Source organism: Bos grunniens, chromosome 23 (assembly GCF_055505025.1).
Source record: "Bos grunniens cultivar Pamir isolate PY7600 chromosome 23, Bosgru_T2T1.0, whole genome shotgun sequence".
Classification (NCBI taxonomy): domain Eukaryota; kingdom Metazoa; phylum Chordata; class Mammalia; order Artiodactyla; family Bovidae; genus Bos; species Bos grunniens.
This window is the reverse complement of record NC_141187.1, coordinates 11,024,325-11,044,145: the sequence shown is the minus strand read 5'-3', so window position 1 is coordinate 11,044,145 and position 19,821 is coordinate 11,024,325. Positions and strand designations below refer to the sequence as shown.

At 47.6% G+C, this 19,821-nt stretch overlaps 1 protein-coding gene and 2 long non-coding RNA genes across 4 annotated transcripts; 1 reads left to right on the top strand and 2 right to left on the bottom strand.

The window, feature by feature from the left end:
* Positions 1–1,614: 1,614 nt before the first annotated feature.
* Positions 1,615–9,458, top strand: LOC147346661 (uncharacterized). 2 transcript variants are annotated; one of them, XR_015153086.1, is made up of 3 exons: positions 1,615–1,712; positions 2,237–2,316; positions 9,340–9,458. It is a non-coding gene; the product is annotated as an uncharacterized LOC147346661 (long non-coding RNA). The 2 variants fall into 2 exon arrangements; XR_015153087.1 differs by lacking the exon at positions 9,340–9,458 and adding an exon at positions 2,973–3,109.
* Positions 9,210–19,448, bottom strand: ARMC12 (armadillo repeat containing 12). The gene is made up of 6 exons (XM_086371348.1): positions 19,256–19,448; positions 18,418–18,563; positions 18,052–18,186; positions 11,440–11,613; positions 11,233–11,304; positions 9,210–9,575 (listed from the first exon to the last, which is right to left on the bottom strand). The coding sequence occupies exons 1-6, from the start codon at positions 19,413–19,415 to the stop codon at positions 9,246–9,248; spliced, it is 1,017 nt and encodes a 338-aa protein (XP_086227474.1). The 5' UTR covers positions 19,416–19,448; the 3' UTR covers positions 9,210–9,245.
* Positions 14,311–16,002, bottom strand: LOC147346660 (uncharacterized). Its single transcript, XR_015153089.1, has 2 exons — positions 15,894–16,002; positions 14,311–14,630 (listed from the first exon to the last, which is right to left on the bottom strand). It is a non-coding gene; the product is annotated as an uncharacterized LOC147346660 (long non-coding RNA).
* Positions 19,449–19,821: the final 373 nt, after the last annotated feature.

The window sequence follows — 19,821 nt, the reverse complement described above, 5'->3', positions numbered from 1 at the left end:
CTGATAGAACACCAGGAAATGCCAGAGATGGGACCTAAGTTCATGAACTCGGCTCTCTTTCTCTGCCTTCCTTCCCTCCTTTTACTCTATTGTATGTATCTAGGTCACTGTATCTTGAACAATGACTTGTAAACTATTTTAAGAAATCACATTTCTGTTTTTCTATTACTATCTGTTTGCTCCTTGCTCATTCATTTTGAAGTCTGTTACTCCTAGGCAGATAAGCTATAGCAGGTACCAAACATTTAGGTGAAAAAATACCTTTTCACTTTTCCCTCGTACTTTAAAGAAAGACAGCCACTGCTTAGTTTCAGCTATGGGAGTCCTCGGCCCAGCTCAAGGAAACGAGGTGTTGTAAGATGCCAGTGACTGAGAATCTCTGGGGTTAGGAAAGGGTTAGGAGGAAGGGAGGACAGCTGAGAAGAAAAAAGGGACCTTCCAGGGTGGCATTTGGGTTCACCCTTTGGCTCCATGGAAGTAGGTATCATGGAGGGTAAAAGCTCTCTCTACTGACTTCTTTTTTCTCTCAAAGGAAACTGTGTTGTGTTCCAGGACATTTGAACGGCCATAGTTACTTGTGGGCAGGGGTCACGGGCATTAAAAGTCTCACACGTGAGTGTGGTATTGGTGATTTTTGTTCTCATCCTTGAGTGGAAGGAATGAACAAGTGGCAAGGCTCTTGGAAGAGTTGCTTGTTGCATTCGTTACTTACTGTTGCATGATGAATCACCCCAAAAGTTGGTGGCTTAACACATCATTTGTTGCTTCACAGATTCCCGTGTGTCAGGAATGCAGTCACAGCTTGGCAGGGTCCCCTGGCTCTGGGTCTCTTCACAGGTTGCCATCAAGGTGTCGGCGGGGGATGCAGTCACCTTCAGACTCCACTGGGAGTGGAGCTACTTCCAAGTTTACACAGGTGGTGGTTGGCAGATTTCAGTTCCTTGCAGGTTGCTGGACCAACAGCTTCAGTTCTTCACAGGCTGTTGGCTGTCCTTTCCATAGGATAGCTCACAACACAGCCATTGGCTTCATCAGCACAAACCAGGGAAAGAAAAAGGAGAATGGAAGCAAGATGGAAGTCACAGTGATTTGTAATCGAATATTTTTTTTTGGCTGTGGCATGTGGGATCTTCAACCTTTGTTGTGACACACAGGATCTTCAGTGCGGCATGCAAACTCTTAGTTTTGGCATGTGGGATCTAGTTCCCTGATTAGGGATTGAACCCAGGCCCCCGACATTGGGAGCACGGAGTTTCAGTCACTGTACCACCAGGGAAGTCCCTGTAATCTGATCTTTAAAGTAACAGTTCCTCACTTGGCCATTGCATGATCAGGCCACTCAAGATAGCTGTTCTCTTTCTCTTTGTACATCTCTTGCTCAGCCAGACCCTGTTTCACCTGCACCCTACTTGCATGAATGTGCTTGCCCCCTACCCCAGCTATTGGCTGATCTAACCCCTCAGCCAGAGGGGCTCCACCTGCTAGTTTATTAAGGGAAATACTTCCTTGTGATGGTCGTTAATCTGAGCGGCTGTGAGGGTCATGCCCCAGTTGATGGTTTCCCTGGTAACTAACTGATGAGTCAACCTGATGTCAATCCCCCTATAACCAGTTGCCTCATTCTTCCCCAAGTAGTGAAGATGGCTGTCGTGTTCTGCCTGGTCTCTGCTGTATTGGTGGGATGTTGCTCCAGGACCTTTCGTTTCACACATGTAAGACACCCTATCTCTCTGATACTGTCTCCAAGCTCTTTCTTCACCCGTGAAGCTAGGCAATCACAAGACTTGCAGGCCTGCAAGGTGTAGCCTGACAGCCATATCCTATCGGTAAGAAGCAAGTCACCAGGTTCAGTTCACATTCAAGGGGAGAAAATTATACAAGAGCAGTGGTAACACATGAGTTTAGAGAAGAGAGGCTCTGTTTTAAGTCTTAAGATAAAGCCGAGGGCTCCAGCCCTGTTTGCTTGAGACCCTGTGTTGGGATCCTGCTGGAAGCAATCCAGTGGGGTTTGGCGTTACCTCATCTCTGTCACACGCCTCCTTCAGGAAATCAGTTACAGGAGTAATTGGCAGTCTGCCTGGCCAAATACCATCTACCAGCACCCCAGCCCATCTTGTAATCCCATCAGAGGAAACTCTGATTTCCCTTTTGGTAAAATTTGAAGTATAATTGTTTCCCACCCTGGAAAGCTCTTCCCTCTCTCCAGATCTCATTCAAGCCCATCTCTTCTCTGAAGTCTTCTTAGAATCAATTGAAAAGATGGAAAGAGATGCTTCTTTGGAGAAATAATTGCCCAAAGATAAAATAACTCTGCAGGTAAGGAAACAAGCTAACCAGCTGGAAGTCAGACTGAGGGATGGGATAGATAGGCTGGCAACCATTGGCGTGAACTTTCTCTTCTCTTTGGCAGAGAACCTCCCAGAGGGAAAACAGGCGCATCTAGCTGCTGAGTGCAGATTAGTCCTTTTGATTTTTGTTTTGTCTTTTGTTGTGGCACCTCGCAGCTTGTGGGACCTAACTTCTAAGATCTCAGGGATTGCACCCAGGCCATGGCAGTGAACTCAGATGGCTCAGATGATAAAGAATCTGCCTGCAATGGAGGAGATCTGGGTTTGATTCCTGGGTCTGGAAGATCCCCTGGAGAAGAGAATGGCAACCCACTCCAGTATTCTTGCCTGGAGAATCCCATGGACAGAGGAGCCTGGCAGGCTGTAGTCCATGGGGTCGCAAAGAGTCAGACATGACTGAACGACTAACATATTCACTTTCACAGCAATGAAAGCACTACAAACTAACCATTGGACTTCCAGGGGATTCCCTGGTCCTTGTTGATGGATGCCACCTGTGGCAGGTTTTTTCTTTTTTTTAATTGGCATATAGTTGCTTAATAATGTATTAGTTTCTGCTGTACAGCAAAGTGAATCGGCTATACATATACATATATCCACTCTTTTTGGATTTCCTTCTGTTAGGTCACCCTGTGATGGCTTTTAAATACTCACAAAGTGTTTGACATCCTTCAAAAGGTAGCACCTAACTCCCCTTGTCTTGAATGTGAACCGGACCTAGAGACTCACTTCTAACAAATAGAAGATAGTGAAAGTGATAATGTATGACTTCTGAAGTTAGGCCAGAAAAGGCACAGCAGCTTTTGCCCTGTTCTCTCTTGGATGATTCACTCTAGAAGAAGCCAGCTTCTATGTCACGAAGATGCTCAAGTGTCCTTGTGAAGATGCCCATGTGTAGACAAACTGAGGCCTCATGCTAGCTGCCAGCACCAACTTGCCAGCCACATGAGTGGGCCTCTTGGAAGTCACCCTCCAGCCCCAGTCAACTCTTCAGATGACTGCAATCCTGGCCAATGTAACTTGACCTCAAGAACAACTTGACTGAATCAGAAGCACCAAGTCAAGATGGCTCCCAAATTCCTCCAAGAGATAAGAGGCTCTTATCGATGTTTTAAATTGTTAAGAGGAAAAGAAATGGAGAGACAGGGCAGGAAGAAAAGATTTCTGCTTCCCTGTTGTAGCATATTTGATTGGCAGATTCCTTTAGTGCAAACAGCTTCACCAGTGCCCAGGTCCTGGAGCGGCCAGCAAAACCCAGTAACCAGCAGGTCCTCCTGGCGCTGCCTCTTAGGCAGCAGTGTCAGCAGAGTGCCTCCATCTCCTGCAGCTTCTCCAGCATCCGGTACCTGCTGTGCACGTGGCTTCTCCAGCCAGAGGTTCCTGCGGCACTGACAGGTTCTCCAGCACCAGGCTCCTGCGGTATGCGGGGGTTCCTGTACCCTGCCCAGGTGGTTTTGTCGTGGGTTGAACACCTTTGGCTCGACACATCCCTGAGAAGAGCTCTCCCTGGCATCTAAGGAGGCAGACTTCTGCAAGTGCCCCTGGCATGACACCAACATGACCTTTCTACTCTCTGGCAAGCCACAGACTGTTCTCTTCAACAGGATATAGATTACAACCTTGAGGTAGGAGGCAGATATCACTTTCTGGAATGCTGTGTTTCAGCCTTAGTCTTGGGCACAAGGGCTGCTGCTGTGTCTGCTGTTCATGTATTTAGAGTTCTCTTTACTCCTTACTGGGCTTCCCTGGTGGCTCAGATGGTAAAGAATCCACCTGGGATGCAGGAGATGGGGGTTTGATCCCTGGGTTGGGAAGGTCTCCTGGAGAAGGGCATGGCTACCCACTCCAGTATTCTTGCTTGGAGAATTCCATGGACAGAGGAATCTGGGGGGCTATAGTCCATGGGGTCACAAAGAGTCAGACACAACTGAGCGACCAATGCTTTCACTTTACTCCTAAGTGTTAGTCACTCAGTCATGCCCGACCCCATGGACTGCAGCCCACCAGACTCCTCTGTCCATGAGATTTTCCAGGCAAGGGTACTGGAGTGGGTTGCCATTTCCTTCTCCAGGGGATCTTCCCAACCCAGGGATCAAACCTGGGTCTCCTGCGCTGCAGGCAGATTCTTTACCGACTGAGCTACAAGGGAAGCCTGTTTACTCCTCACTAACCAATTCTTTCGGAGAAGGCAATGGCACCCCACTCCAGTACTCTTGCCTGGAAAATCCCATGGATGGAGGAGCCTGGTGGGCTAAAGTCCATGGGGTCGCTAAGAGTCGGACACAACTGAGTGACTTCACTTTCACTTTTCACTTTCATGCATTGGAGAAGGAAATGGCAACCCACTACAGTGTTCTTGCCTGGAGAATCCCAGGGATGGGGGAGCCTGGTGGGCTGCCGTCTATGGGGTCGCACAGAGTCGGACACGACTGAAGCGACTTAGCAGCAGTAGCAGCAGCAACCAATTCTTTACTTCTTATTACAGAGGATTGGACTTACAATTATTTTTAAATCTCCCTGTTCAAATTATGGTGTGGTTTCTCTCTCTCGATTGAACCCAGACTGATACCCATAATCTGTTATACAGCAACCAATAACCAACACAGTGCACCCCACGTCACTGCCCACTGCCAGCTCTCCGTTCATTACCATCGGCCAACTGTGTGCCTGCCCAGAGCAGGCTTTGCCTTCAAGGCTTTTATAAGCAGTCAGATAGGACCTACTGCAAAAAGAACAAAATGTATAAGACCCAAGCTTTAATTTGCCAAATGCCACATGAGAGACTCAGATGAGAGGTGCTGCTGGAAGCCGCAAAAGCGGGTATAGTTGAAGAAAACTCTAGACTACCACAGGTCATGGGGAACACAGCCCATGGGAAAGCAGGAAGACAAGCCCTGTAGGCAGGGAGAAGTCTGCATCAAAACCTCAAGGGCAAGACTAAACATGATGGATTAGGTCAGCTGTGACTTGTTTGCTCCAATTTGACTAGTGAAGAGTGTTGACACGTTGACATGTCAACACGCTTGGCTAGTGGCAGGCAGGATGAACAGATGCTGAAGGGCCTTAAATGCAAACCAAATTCATTTGGTGCTATTATGTGGCAAAGGGCTCCAGTGACTGTACCTTCCAGGACAAAATCCCGTCTGCTTTTCATGTAGGTACACTTGCACGTGTCAGATCAAGTGACTTAGCCTCGGGGCTGAGAAAATTTCACTTTGGTGGTGGGGAACCTCTGAAGGTTTTTGAGGATGGTGCAATGTGGGGTTTTGATCTTTTTTTTTTTTTTTAATTTTTTGGCCATGTCACATCACATGTGGGATCTTAGTTCCCTGACAAGGGATCAAACCCATGCCCCCTGCAGTGGAAGCACAGAGTCTTAACCACTGCACTGCCAGGTAAGTCCCAATGTGGGATTCAAAGATTAGCTTGCAGTGTGTAGGGCTGGAGGATGGAGGACAGAAATAGGAGAATGACTTTCCAGAAGTCCTGATGTGGGGGAGAGTAAAGCAGTGGGAAATGGAGCATGTGATGGGGAAGAGAATTTAAAGTGACTCCCCATACCTTGCTGGTGACATGGGAACATGGGGGAGCTGGCAGAGAGGTGGGTAGGATGATGCTGGCATTTGACACGTCCCACTGGGCTGACTGCACTGTAGCCAAGTAGCAGGGAGGAGCAGCCTAAGTCCTGAGCTCAGGAGAAAGCGAGAGCTGGTGATTCAGAGCTGGTAGTGACTGTTCACCCACAGATGGTGATCAAACTTGGGGAGATGGTGATAAGGATGGTCCCTGAGTAAGAACTGGCTCTCTTGGTGAAAAAGTAGGTGGATTAAATGAAATCAATCTTGGATCAGTGGTTGCTGAGCCTGGATGAGTGTCCACAAAGGTTTCTACTTTCCCACATGTTTTGCAAGTTTTCATAATATAACATTAAAAAAAAACCCCGACTCTCTGATCAGCATATCCTAACCTATACCCTTCCACCCACCATCCATCCACTCAAGTGATGGGGTCTTGGGTCAGGGAAACAGTGGGGACAGATTTGCTCGTAGTTCAGTCCTAAACTGGCCTCTAAAATCCGGAAGCATTGAGGTCTTTCTCAACTGCCACAGACTCTGGCTTAGAATCAATCCATGGTCTCCTCTCACGGGGCTCAAGCCAAGGAAAATGAAAGAAAAAGTCCAGTAAAAATTAGGAGGTTCTATTCCTATTTCTGTCCCAGACCAGTCATGTGACCTTGAGCAAGTCACTTTTCTGCCCCTCCACCCCCTCAGCTGACTTCTCAGGAGCATGTGTTAAGGAAAAGAAAGAACCGTGGCCGTTTTTAAGCACTGAGACTTGGCAGTTGCTGTTACTGTTATGTAGCCCAGCCCGTTCCGAGTAACCCAGTGCTATACTGTCTGCAGTGCCATAGTCTCTCTCACTGATTATCTTTGGCCCCAGTCCCCAAACCCACCTTCTCCCTGAAACTCCCTGAAAGCACTGGCTCCACATTCAAATTTAAAAGCAGCAAGAGACAGGGAGGAATACATTGGGAGACTGGGATTGGAACATATACACACACTACTATATATGCAATAGATAACTAATAAGAACCTATTGTATAGCAGAGATCTCTACTCGGTACTCTGTAATGACCTACCTGGGGATAGAATCTAAAAGAGAGTGGGTATAGCACTCAAAAAATGGGCAGAAGACCTAAATAGACATTTCTCCAAAGAAGACATACAGATGGCCAATAGGTACTTGAAAAGATGTTCAACATTGCTAATTATTAGAGAAGTACAAATCAAAACCACGAGATATCACCTCACACCAGTCAGAATGGCTATCATCAGAAAGTCCACAAACAGTAAATGCTGGAGAGGCTGTGGAGATGCGGAGGCGCTCCTGCACCACTGGTGGGAATGTAAATCGGTATAGCCACCACGGGGAACGCTATGCTATGCTATATGGAGGTTCCTTAAAAAACCAAAAACAGCGCTGCTTTCAGTTCGGTCGCTCAGTCGTGTCCGACTCTTTGCGACCCCATGAATCGCAGCACGCCAGGCCTCCCTGTCCATCACCAACTCCCGGAGTTCACCCAAACTCACGTCCATCGAGTCGGTGATGCCATCCAGCCATATCATCCTCTGTCGTCCCCTTCTCCTCCTGCCCCCAATCCCTCCCAGCATCAGAGTCTTTTCCAATGAGTCAACTCTTCACATGAGGTGGCCAAAGTACTGGAGTTTCAGCTTTAGCATCATTCCCTCCAAAGAAATCCCAGGGCTGATCTCCTTCAGAATGGACTGGTTGGATCTCCTTGCAGTCCAAGGGACTCTCAAGAGTCTTCTCCAACACCACAGTTCAAAGTCATCAATTCTTCGGCGCTCAGCTTTCTTCACAGTTCAACTCTCACATCCGTACATGACCACAGGAAAAACCATAGCCTTGACTAGACGGACCTTTGTTGGCAAAGTAATGTCTCTGCTTTTGAATATGTTATCTAGATTGGTCATAACTTTCCTGCCAAGGAGTAAGCGTCTTTTAATTTCATGGCTGCAGTCACCATCTGCAGTGATTTTGGAGCCCAGAAAAATAAAGTCTGGCACTGTTTCCACTGTTTCCCCATCTATTTCCCCTGAAGTGATGGGGCCAGATGCCATGATCTTCGTTTTCTGAATGTTGAGCTTTAAGCCAACTTTTTTACTCTCCTCTTTCACTTTCATCAAGAGGCTTTTGAGTTCCTCTTCACTTTCTGCCATAAGGGTGGTGTCATCTGCATATCTGAGGTTATTGATATTTTTCCTGGCCATCTTGATTCTAGCTTGTGCTTCTTCCAGCCCAGCGTTTCTCATGATGTACTCTGCATAGAAGTTAAATAAGCAATCCTGCAATTCCACTCCTGAGCATATATTGGGAGAAAAACACAATCTGAAAGGATCCATGCACCCCAGTATTCATTGCAGCACTGTTTCCAATAGCCAAGACATGGAAGCAACCTAAATGTCCATCAACAGAGGAATGGATACAGATGTGGTACATATATACAATGGAATATTACTCGGTCATTAAAAAGAATGAAATAATGCCATTTGCAGCAACATGGACAGACCCAGAGAGTGTCATACTGAGTGGAGTAAGTCAGAGAAGGAGAAATATCATATGACGTCACTTATATGTGGAGTCTAAAAAGAAATGATACAAATGAACTTACAAAGCAGAAACAGATTCACAGACTTCAAGAACAAGCTTATGGTTTCCAGGGGAAGGATGAGAGGAAGGGATAGTTATGGATGCACGTGTACACACTGCTGGGTTGGAAATGGATGACCAACAGGGATCTACCGTATAGTACATGGAACTCTGCTCAGTGTCACACGGCAGCCTGGATGGGAGGGAAGTTTGGGGGAGAATGGATACACGTATATGTGTGGCCGAGCCCCTTCGTTGTTCACCTGAAACTATCACAACATTGTTTGTTAATCGGCTGTACCCCAATACAAAATAAAAAATTTTTTAAAGAGTAGGTATATGTGTAACTGACTCATTTTGCTGTATCGCAGAAACAAATACAACACTATAAATCAACTATACACCAATAAAAAATTATCACTCAAAAAAAAATTAATAAGGGACTTCTCTGGCTGTCCAGTTGTTAAGAGCCCACACTTCCACTGAAGGGGGTGCAGGCTTAGATCCCACATGTTGCATGGTCTGGTCACAATAAATAAATTTTAAAAAGCAGCGAGAGAAGGGAGTCCGTCCAACTCAACAGGGAAGTGGGAATGCGTTTGAGGAGACAAGCCCACTCTTTGACAGGCAGTTATGCTGGCTAAAGTCTCCACCCACCCCGAAGGCCCAGGACAGACACAGTCCCCAGCCTCCTCTCCCATACTCATTTATTGGCTCTCCATAATTTTATTCCCCGTTATTAAAGCAGGAATGACTGGGTGGGCAGGAAGGCCGGATTCCCACATCCTGGGGGCACTGCAGGCTGACTATGACTTTGCAGGCCTGGATCTGAACATCCTCCTCGGGGTGGATGACCAAGGCGAGCAGCCGGTCTGCCAGTCGTGAGTCGTCCCCAAAGAGAGCTTCGTGTAAAGACTGTTCGTTGTAATGCCACTTCACGGCGCGGTAGTGGGGTGAACTCCGGCCTTCACTCAACCGCTCTGCAAACACCAGGACCTCAAACAGCAGACTCCCAGGCTGTGTGGACTGGAACAGGTTCAGGAAGTTGCAGTGCACCTGCGAGCAGGATTCAGTAAGGAATCAAGTCCATGGCAAGTTCTAAAGTTCCTCCATCCTCCTACTGCCTCAGCTCCCCAATACACCTGAGTTTCAGATGCGACTGTGTAGCAATCTTTTGGTTTTCAATATCGTTCTCTGACATAATTCCATTGTGGTCATAAAACATGAGTGATATAATATTGATTCAGGGAAGTTTGTTGAGCTTCTTTTTAAAGCTTAGCGTGTGGCTAATGTTTGTAAATATCTTGTGAACTTGAGAGGAATGTGCATGTACTAATTGTCGAGTGTTCTGGATATATCTAATGGCTTAAGCTTATTTATTTGCAGCAAGTGTAACCTAGTTTTATTTTATTTACTTATTTTTTTGTAACCTAGTTTTAGATATTTATCTATTAATTGCTGAAACAATAGTTAAAACCTTCCAAATCTTCCACTGTGGTGGTAAACATGTCCTTTTTTCTTTATAATTATTCAGCTGTAAGAAAGAAATCCTGCTATTTGTGACAATATGGATGGGCTCAGGGAACATTATGCTAAGTGAGATAAGCCAGACAGAGAAAGACAAATACTGCATGGTATCACTTACATGTGGAATATTAAACACACACAAAAAAATCAAACTCATATAAACAGTAGAAAAGTACTTGCTGGGGGCTGGGGTGGGGTGTGGGAAAATAGGGAAAGGTTAGTAAAAGGGTACATATGCTGTGCTTAGTCGTGTCCGACTCTTTGCGACCCCAGGCTCCTCTGTCCATGGGGATTCTCCAGGTAAAAACAGTGGAGTGGGTTGCCATGCCCGCCTCCAGGAGATCTTCCCAACCCAGGGACTGAACCCGGGTCTCCTGCATTGCAGGTGGATTCTTTACCGTCTGAGCCACCAGGGAAGCCCAAAAGGGTACATACTTTTAGCTAAAAGATGAAAAAGATCTGATGATCTAATACAAAACATGGTGACTATAGTTGATATTAATAATACTGTATTATATAATTGAAATTAGCTAAGAGAATGGACAGAGAAGGCAATGGCAACCCACTCCAGTACTCTTGCCTGGAAAATCCCATGGACGGAGGAGCCTGGTGGGCTGCAGTCCATGGGGTCGCTAAGAGTCAGACATGACTGAGCGACTTCACTTTCACTTTTCACTTTCATGCATTGGAGAAGGAAATGGCAACCCACTCCAGTGTTCTTGCCTGGAAAATCCCAGGGACGGTGGAGCCTGGTGGGCTGCCGTCTATGGGGTCGCACAGAGTCGGACACGACTGAAGCGACTTAGCGGCAGCAGCAGCAAGAGAATAGAACTTAAATGTTCTCACCAAAAACAAATATGTGAGGTAAGGGGATAGTTGTGTTAATTAATTAGATGGTAGGAATCGTTTCACAATGTTGTAAGTAATTTTTCCCTATTGCTAAGATACCTAGACTAATTTGTGTCACCTGTGTTCCTGACTCTCAGAGTTCAGAAAGTCCCTCAAAGGAAAATCTGATTCTGTTGAGAGGACAGGAGGGGGGCGGTTTGCAGTATGTATCTAGTGCGGGGGCAGAAGGAGGAACAAGATGATCCTGTCAGGGCTGAGTGTGTCTGAAGAACCCACGATTCCGCCTTTCCCAATATCTGTTAGCACCCGTCGGCCCGCCCCTCAGATCCTCTCTCACCTGGCAGTTGAGAATATCGTAGAGAAGGTCGTTCTTCTGTGCCAGGCTGCTCAGCAGTCGTATGGCTTGCACCTGAACAGAGCAAAGGGCCACGTGTGAGAAGGCAGATGGGCCTGAGCAGGGATGACACGAATCTCTGCTCCTCCCTCTAGGCGTTGTGCCAGGGCCGGGCAGGGGGTCGGGGCCTGGGCCCCCATCCTCAGGCACCTGTGCCAGGATATAGTCCGACTGCAGGATCTCCATCAAGGCAGGCATCACCCGTCGCAGCTGCGGATGCACAAAGTCAGGCAGCGGGAAGTTGTTGAGGAGTCTGAGGCCTGCAATGTGCAGCTCTGAGTCCCAGATGGTGGAGATCAGTTCCAGCACCTTGATGGAGTGTTCCTAGGGAGGGCCGGGGGAGAAGAGAAGGGTTTCCTGCTTTCACCGGATGGCCCTCAACATTAGCCCGCCCTCTGCCTTCACTCAGGACAACTGAGCCAACCCCACAGACAGTTCCCCACTTAAACTCTCCCCGTGGTTTGACCACCCCTCCCACCGCCTTGAAAATCTGTCTTCACTGGGCTTCTCTGTCCACAAGCATCTTTCCCCGGTTCTTCTGCCAACCTCCTCTTCTGTCTTCCTCCCTGCGTTAGTGACACGGTGTTAAAGACTCACAGACTCAGTGTTAAAGACTATCCATATGCTGATGCCTTTCAAGTTCCTGTTTCCCGCCCAGACCTCTCCCTGAACTCCAGACTCACAGATGCAAGTGCCAATTCCACTTCTTTCCCAGAATCTTACTAAACCTCTGAGTTGACACATTCCCAACCCCACACCTGCTCTCTCCACCACCCTTCCTGTCTCTGCTGTTGTTTACACCTGCCTCCCTTACTCAAACCAAAACTCCCTGGTCTTCCTTGACTCCTTTCTTTCTCTCACACCCCTTTCTAACCCTTCAGAACATCTTGAGGGCTCTGCCTTCAAAACCTGCCAACAGTCAAGCCACTGCTCACCATGCCCCTTCCGCCACCCTGTTCCAGGCCACCAGCACCTCTCCCCCAGGCTTCTGCAATAGCCTCCTCCTCTCTACTTCCAGCCTTGGGCAGCAGACAGGCTGGACATTCACGCCCCTGCTCCAGAGTCGCTGGTTCATTCAGGATAAAGGCTAAAATCCTTACAGTGGCTTACAAGATCTTCCCGTTCCCCTCATTATTTCTTTGCCTCATCGCCTATTCTCTCCTCTGCTCTCACGGATTCCCTGAAAAGGCCAGGTACACACCTATCTTAGGGTCTTTGCACAGGCTGGTCCCTCTGCTTAGAGTGCTCTACCTCCAATATTCGTAGCTCACTCTGACTCTTACCTCCTTCAAGACTTTGCTATTTAATGTCACCTTTTCCAGAGGGGGGGCTTCCCTGACCACTCTCTCCTCTAAGATGAGACCACCACTCCCATCCCCACCTTCCTTATCCACCCCCCTTTTATTTTTCCCTATACCACTGTCACATGGAACACACTTTTTGTTTTTAAATTTTTATTTTCAAATGATTATAAGTTCACTAGAAGTTGCCAAAACAGAGAGGTCCCAATGTGCCTTCCACCCAGTTTCCCTCCATGCTGCTGCTACTGCTAAATCACCCGACTCTGTGTGACCCCATAGACGTCAGCCCACCAGGCTCCCCTGGCCCTGAGATTCTCAAGGCAAGAACACTGTAGTGGGTTGCCATTTCCTTCTCCAATGCATGAAAGTGAAAAGTGAAAGGGAAGTCGCTCAGTCGTGTCCGACTCTTAGCGACCCCATGGACTTCAGCCCACCAGGTTCCTCCATCCATGGGATTTTCCAGGCAAGAGTGCTGGAGTGGGGCACCATTGCCTTCTCCGTTTCCCTCCATTGTTACATCTTAATTACAGTATCAAAACCAGGGAACTGGTATTAGTACAATGTGTACGTATAGTTCTGTGTCATTTTATCAGGTATGTAGATTCGTGTAACCACCACCGCAGTCAACAAATTATTCCATCAGCATCGCCACAGATCACCCTTGTGGGTGATCTTACTGTCACACTTACCCTGCCCATCAAAACCAGCCCTCACCAGGGCAGGCCACCAATCTGTTTTCCACCTCTCTGATTTTGTCAATTTCGAGGTTATATCAATGGAAGCATACTTTGTAATCTTCCAAACCTGGTGTTTCCCACTTGGTATAATGCCCTTGGGACCCATCCAAGATGTCGTGTGTATCAATGGCTCATTCCTTTTCATCACCGAGTGATGTTCCACAGTACGAGATTACCAGTTTGCTTAGTCATGTATCTACTAAGAGCCATTTTGGTTGTTTCTCCTTTTGAGTGTTACAAATAGAGCTGCTGTGAACAGGTTTTTGTACAGATATAAGGTTTTATTTCTCCAGGATAAACGCTCAAGAGTGCAATTGCTGGTTTGCATGGTAAATGTAGTTTTTTTGTTTTTAAACTACCAAACTATTTTCCAGAGTGGCTGCTTTACCATTTTACATTCCCACCAGCAACATATGAGAGATTCAGTTTCTCTCCATCTTCACCAGCATTTGGTACGGTCACTCATTTTTTTAGTTTAGATCATCTAATAGGTATATAGTAATATTTCATTGTGAAATATTGCATTTCCCTAGTGTCTAGTTAAATGGTAAACGTTTCTTCATGTGCTTATTTGCACATGAAGTTGTATATCTGCTTCAGTGATATTTTGCCATATCTTGTACCCCTTTTCTAACTGGATTTTTTAAAATATTGAGTTTTCAGAGCTCTTTATATAAACTAGATATGTCTTATGTCAGATATGTGGTTTGCAACTATTTTCTTTCAATCTGAAGCTTATCTTTTCATCCTCTTAACAGGGTCTTTCACTAAAAAAATGTTTTTAATTTTGATGAAGTTCAATTTATCACTTTTCTTTTATAGATTGTGGTTTTAGTGTCATTTCTATGACCTCTTTATCAAGCCCTAGATCCCCAAAATTTTCTCTTCTGAAATTGCAGCATTACCCTGATGTCAGCCTTCTTTACCACTCTTCTTGATTTTTCTCAATAGCATTTGCCCCCATGAAACAATACATGTTTCACTTTTTTTGTTTGTTTAAGATTTTGTTGATATTTAATTAGATTTGGCTGCACTGGGTCTTTGTTGTTGCCCTCAGACTTAGTTGCTCCACGGGATGCGGGATCTTCCCGTACCAGGGATCGAACCTGTGTCCCAGGCACTGCAAAGCAGACTCTTAACCACTGGACCACGAGGGAAGCCCTCATTTATTTGTGTATTGCCTGCCTTGCTTTCTGCTAGAATTTAAGTTCACTTGGGGTAAGGTTCCTTCTTGCTCCATTCCCCGTTGTATCTCATATGCCTAGCACAGTGCCCAGGCACGACAGAAGTGTTCAGTATACGTCTGTTGAATGAAAAAAGGGATCTTGGCTTCTGAGCTGCAGATGCTTGGGGCTTATTACCAAAGGCAGGTACCTTACAAGCTATGCCTTTGCAAGTCACTTAAGAAGGACGCCAGAAGCCTGGAGTGAGAAGCACAGACTTCCCATTAGTACCCTGCTCCTTCCTGCCCTCATCCCTCGCTGACCGCTGAGATCTGAAGGGCAGGTAGGAGTTAGCAAATCTGGGGTGGGCTTTCAGGCAGCAGAGCACCAGGCACAAGACCTGGGAGGGGAGACAGCTTGAAACACACAGTGTAAACAGCGGGGGTGTGGGCAGGGAGGTGGAGCTGGTTGTACACGTTAAAAATTTTTGTGTGTGTTTTTATTTGGCTGTGCTGGGTCTTGTTGTGGCATGCAGGATCTGTAAGTGCAGCATGTAGGATCTAGTTCCCTGACCAGGGGTCAAATCTGGTCCCCATGATTGGGAGCACTGAGTCTTAGCCACTGGACCACCAGGGAAGTCCCTGGTCATATATTTTCTGATGAGAGCCTTGAGGAAGACCCAGCAGGGAACTGATGCAATCAGATCTCTCTCAAGAGGGTGGTCTGGTTCAGGGAACAGGGGCGAGCTCCATTTGGATGTTGGGTCAGAGGGTCTCCAGACTAAGTGGAACAGCTGGCCATGGGTCTGGAGGTCAAGGGAGCCTTCAGGCTTTAGACAGAGACACAGGAGAGCACATCTAGCTGGAAACTGAGGCTAGGGAGTGGCCGTTTTCACCCAGAGAGTCAGGTCCTCAGGATACAGACCCTGGGGGAGAAAGGGACAGCGGTGCCCATGCCACGTGCATCGGAATCTCCTGAGGGGCTGAGAAAAACAAAGCTTCCCTGTTGAACTGGTTCTCTGGGTGTAATGCCCTGAAATCTTCATTTTTAACCAGCTTTCTTGGCAATTCTGATATGCATGAGAATCACAGCCTTAGGGTTAGCTGAGAGATGAAGTAGAAGCAGCCAGTAAGTAGAGACTTTTTTTCCTCCAAAGAGAGTCTGATACAAAAAATTTAAAGTGTGAAAAGACCAAGTGTTGGGGAAGAAATGATGCAACAGAAACACTCATGTGGGGCTGGTGGAAGGTGTAAACTGATTCAGCCCTTCTCAGAAAGCTGGGCATGCCTTTCACCTGACCATCCCACAACTGCATACATGCCCTAGAGAAAGTCTCCCGTGTCCCAAGGGCGATGCATGCGCGAAAGCTCAAGGTGCCATATGCAAATGACTCAAATACCTACCATGAGCAGCTGGATAAATAAAACTTCAGGATAGTCATGAACTAGAATACTGCACAACAGTGGAAAAGAAACAGAGCAGCCCCTATCAATAAGGATGAATCTTTCAATGCTGGAGGGAAAACACAAACCACAGAATGCAAACTGCAGACTTTCAGATCCATGAAGCATAAAAACATTCCAATTACATTTTACCTATTTTGGCCTGCTGCTGCGGCCTGCTAGAAAATGAAAACACATGTATACATGATAAAACTACAAAGAAAATCAAGAAATTGATGAACAAAGTGCAGAGGAACAATTGCCTCTGGTCGGGGAGGAGGCTGGCATTAAGGAGAGGCGTCCAGGGGCATCTAGCCAATTGGTCATGTTCTATTTCTTAGCCTGAGTTCTGATTATGTGTGTTCTGTTCTTGTTTTAAATATTTATTATTGATTTATTTGGCTGTGGCCGGCACAGGGATCTTTAGTTGCAGCATGTGGGATCTGGTTCCCTGATTGGGGATCGAACCTAGGCTCCCTGCATTGGGAATGTGGAGTCTCAGCCACTGGGCCACAAGGGAAGTTCCAGTGTTTTATTGTTACCAAACACGCGTAAAATGTTCACGTTTTGAATATTTTAGCTATTTTTAAGTAAAATATTCTGGGAGAGATCGTTTGCTACAGAGAGATTAGAGGTCAAGGAAGATGTTTTCTAGTTTTGTCTTTTAAGATGGAAAGAATAGAGCTTGTTGAATCTAATGGGAAGGAGCCAGGGGAGGCTATACAAGACAGAGTTTAATCAAGGAGAGGGGCCCTCAGGGGAGGGGGCGGATGCAGGACTGACACGATCATTAAATACAGGCAGGAAAAAAGCCTTTCTTCCATGGCACCAGCAGGAAAGCAGGAAAGGATGAGTAACAGGTAAGCCTGAAGGCCTAGCAGCAGGAAGCTGGGGGAACTGACATTTGGTGGCTTCTGTTTTCTCTGCATCGTAGTACTGAAAACATTAGTGATCCAGCCACCAGCCTTAGACCAACACAGCATGGGGTGTGGTCTGACAATATATCTGGTTTTTGTCCCCGACTGCAGGCACAAGGTTCCTAAAATCCTTGCAATTGCCTGCCAGGAGTGTTTTTGGTTTTTATAATGAGCCTCTTTCCATCACCCCTGAATTTATGCTAATAGGGCAACTCTAGGCAGACCCCTAGATTCCTGCTGGATGAGGCCAGAAAGACCCAGCTAGGATTAGGGGGCTGGAACGTTTACCCCATACCTGACCTCTGGGGAGAAGGGTGGGGCTAGAGACTGAGTTCAGTCACCAACGGCCAATGATTAATCAATTATGCCTACATAATAAAGCCTCCATAAATACACCTACATGACAGGGTTTGGAGAACCCTGGGTTGGTGAATATATCGCGTTTGGGTTGGTGAATATATCGAGGTGCTAGGAGGATGGCAGGCCTGAAGAAGACATGGAATTCCTTCCCCCACATTCTGCCCTTGCACCTCTTCCATTTGGCTGCTCCTCAGTTGTATCTTTTTCCCCTGTTAGCTCCGAAGAGTGTGGCATGTGGGATCTTAGTTCACCAACCAGGGATCGAACCTGTACTTCCTGCATTGGGAGCACGGAGTCTTAACCACTGAACCACCAGGGAAGTCCCTCCTCAGTTGTATCTTTTATAATAAAATGTAAGTAAAACATTTTCCTGCATGCTGTGACTCTTTATAGTGAATTATCAAGTCTGAGGAGAGAGGTCATGGGAACCTCCAACTTTACAGCTGGGCGGTCAGAAGTGGAAGACGGTCTTATGGGACTCAGCCCTCAGCGGTGGGGTCTGTACTAACCCCAGGGAGACATGTCAGAACTGAACTATAGGATACCCAGCTGGTGTCAAGAGAGTTAGCTAGCGTCAGAAAGAACCTCGGGGGTTTCTGTTTGGGGTTCAGAGATTCTCCAAGGGACTGAGTTCAGTTTTATCCTGGGATTCAAAGACTTCTGCCCCTATTGGGAAAGTGATCACCATTTTCCCACCAATTCCAAGGAAAAACATATTCCTGGGTTACAAATTCAGACCCAAACAGACTTCTGGAACATGACCATTCATCCTAGGCCCACTAAAGGGCCCACGGCCTGTGGACACCCCGTGCGCTCTGCCCCACCCTTATTGCTAGGCTCACCTGGATTTTGAGCCTGAATTTTCTGATGCCAGAGAAAGCTTTAAGTGTGTTCAGGGCTTGGATTTTGACACTGTTGTCCTTGTCATCCAGCATGGAGCCCACCAACGTGATGTCATCATTAGTACAAGCAGAGGCCTAGAGTGTACCAGGAGAGACGGAAGAGGCGGGAGAAGCGGGGGTCCTGGTTCCCCCCCACACACACCCTGTCACCAAGACCCCTCAACACAACCTCTCCCACCCTGAGAGAGACAGGTCCCAGGACACCATCTGCCTAGTCAGGGGGGTTGGGGGGGGTACCAGGACACACGCTGGTAGCCCCCAGGGGCCAGGCTGATGGGGAGGGGTCTCCTGCCTCCCTTCCCTCACCTCGGACTCCAGCAAGTACACACAGCGTGTGATGCTGTGTAGGATCATGCTCCTGGTGTACGGATCCTGCTTGCACTCCAAAGAGTTGAGGAGCCTCCGGAGCTCACCTGAGTCCCGCCCGTGTCGCTCTCGCTCGATTGCCAGGCCTAGACAGCCACCCCAGACCGGTTCAGGCTGTGGACTCAGAGGTGATGAAAGAAGGGGATTGGGAAGTGGGGCAGAGGGGCCTGGGAGACAAGGCTGCCTTGCCTTTTCTGAAGAGAAGACTTCCTGCCGTATGCAGGACCACCATGTGCAGCTGATCAGGGTGTGCGCTGCACAAGGGCACTACATCTAATGCTGCGTCATTCAGATCATAAACAAAAACGTTCTGTACATTTACCATAACAACTTTCTGGCATATGGCAGTCACACACGGTGTTTCATCATAACTGGTATGTGGCAATGATATTCCAGCAGGTGGCAACACAAAGTCTTGCAGAAAGGGTTTCTTTCTCAACTTTGCACTGAGTGGTCACAGAGATTAGTGGAAGTTCTGGGCACATAGGTCCCCCAGTTTTCCCTTGGGGAGAACTGCTGATAGCAAGTTTCTATCCATCCTAGATGCCATAGTGAATGTAGAATTTAGAAACCTGCCAGATGACTCCTGAGGATGCACCTGAGCGCCATCCACTACCTGGGGACCCTGCTCCAGCATCTCTAGAGTGGGTCTGGGGAAGATGGAGTTGAGAAAGAGGCACGAGAGAGGAATGTGGAGGAGTCCCCTTGGGCCCCTCAGAGACCTGGGGAATAGGTACCTCCTGGGGCCGAGCCCTCTCCCCAGGGCAGGGACACTCACGGGCGATGCAGATGGGTGAGGCAGAGCAGAAGGGCGGCTGACATTTTATGCCGGCCTTGATGGCCTTGTAGAGGAGGTAGACAGCCCCGGCGCCTGTGGCCAGGCTCACCACACCTTTGCGGATGTCCATTTGCCTCGGGCGCTGGCAGATGCAGGACATGCCCGAGGCAGCCAGCGAAGGCCTTCCGGAACCAGAACTCCAGCAGGGCCAGGAACCAGGGCACCAGAATCAGAACATGGGCAACAAAGGGAACTGGGGAGACAGCAGGACGGAGGGCGGCGGTCTGGGAACAGGGCATCCAGGGAGCCTTGGAGGCTGTGGGAAATCAAAGTCAAGACGCCAGGAAGACAGAAGGTCTGGGGCAGGAAGGTCCTTCACAGCCCCCATTTCTAGGGGACCCAGGTTGGTGGGGCCCCAGGAGTCAGCTCCAGAGGCTTCCTTTCCTCCATTAGAGGGCAAAGTGAAAAGTCAAAGTGAAGTCGATCAGTCGTGTCCAACTCTTGGTGGCCCCATGGACTGTACCTGCCAGGCTCCTCCATCCATGGGATTTTCCAGGCAAGATTAC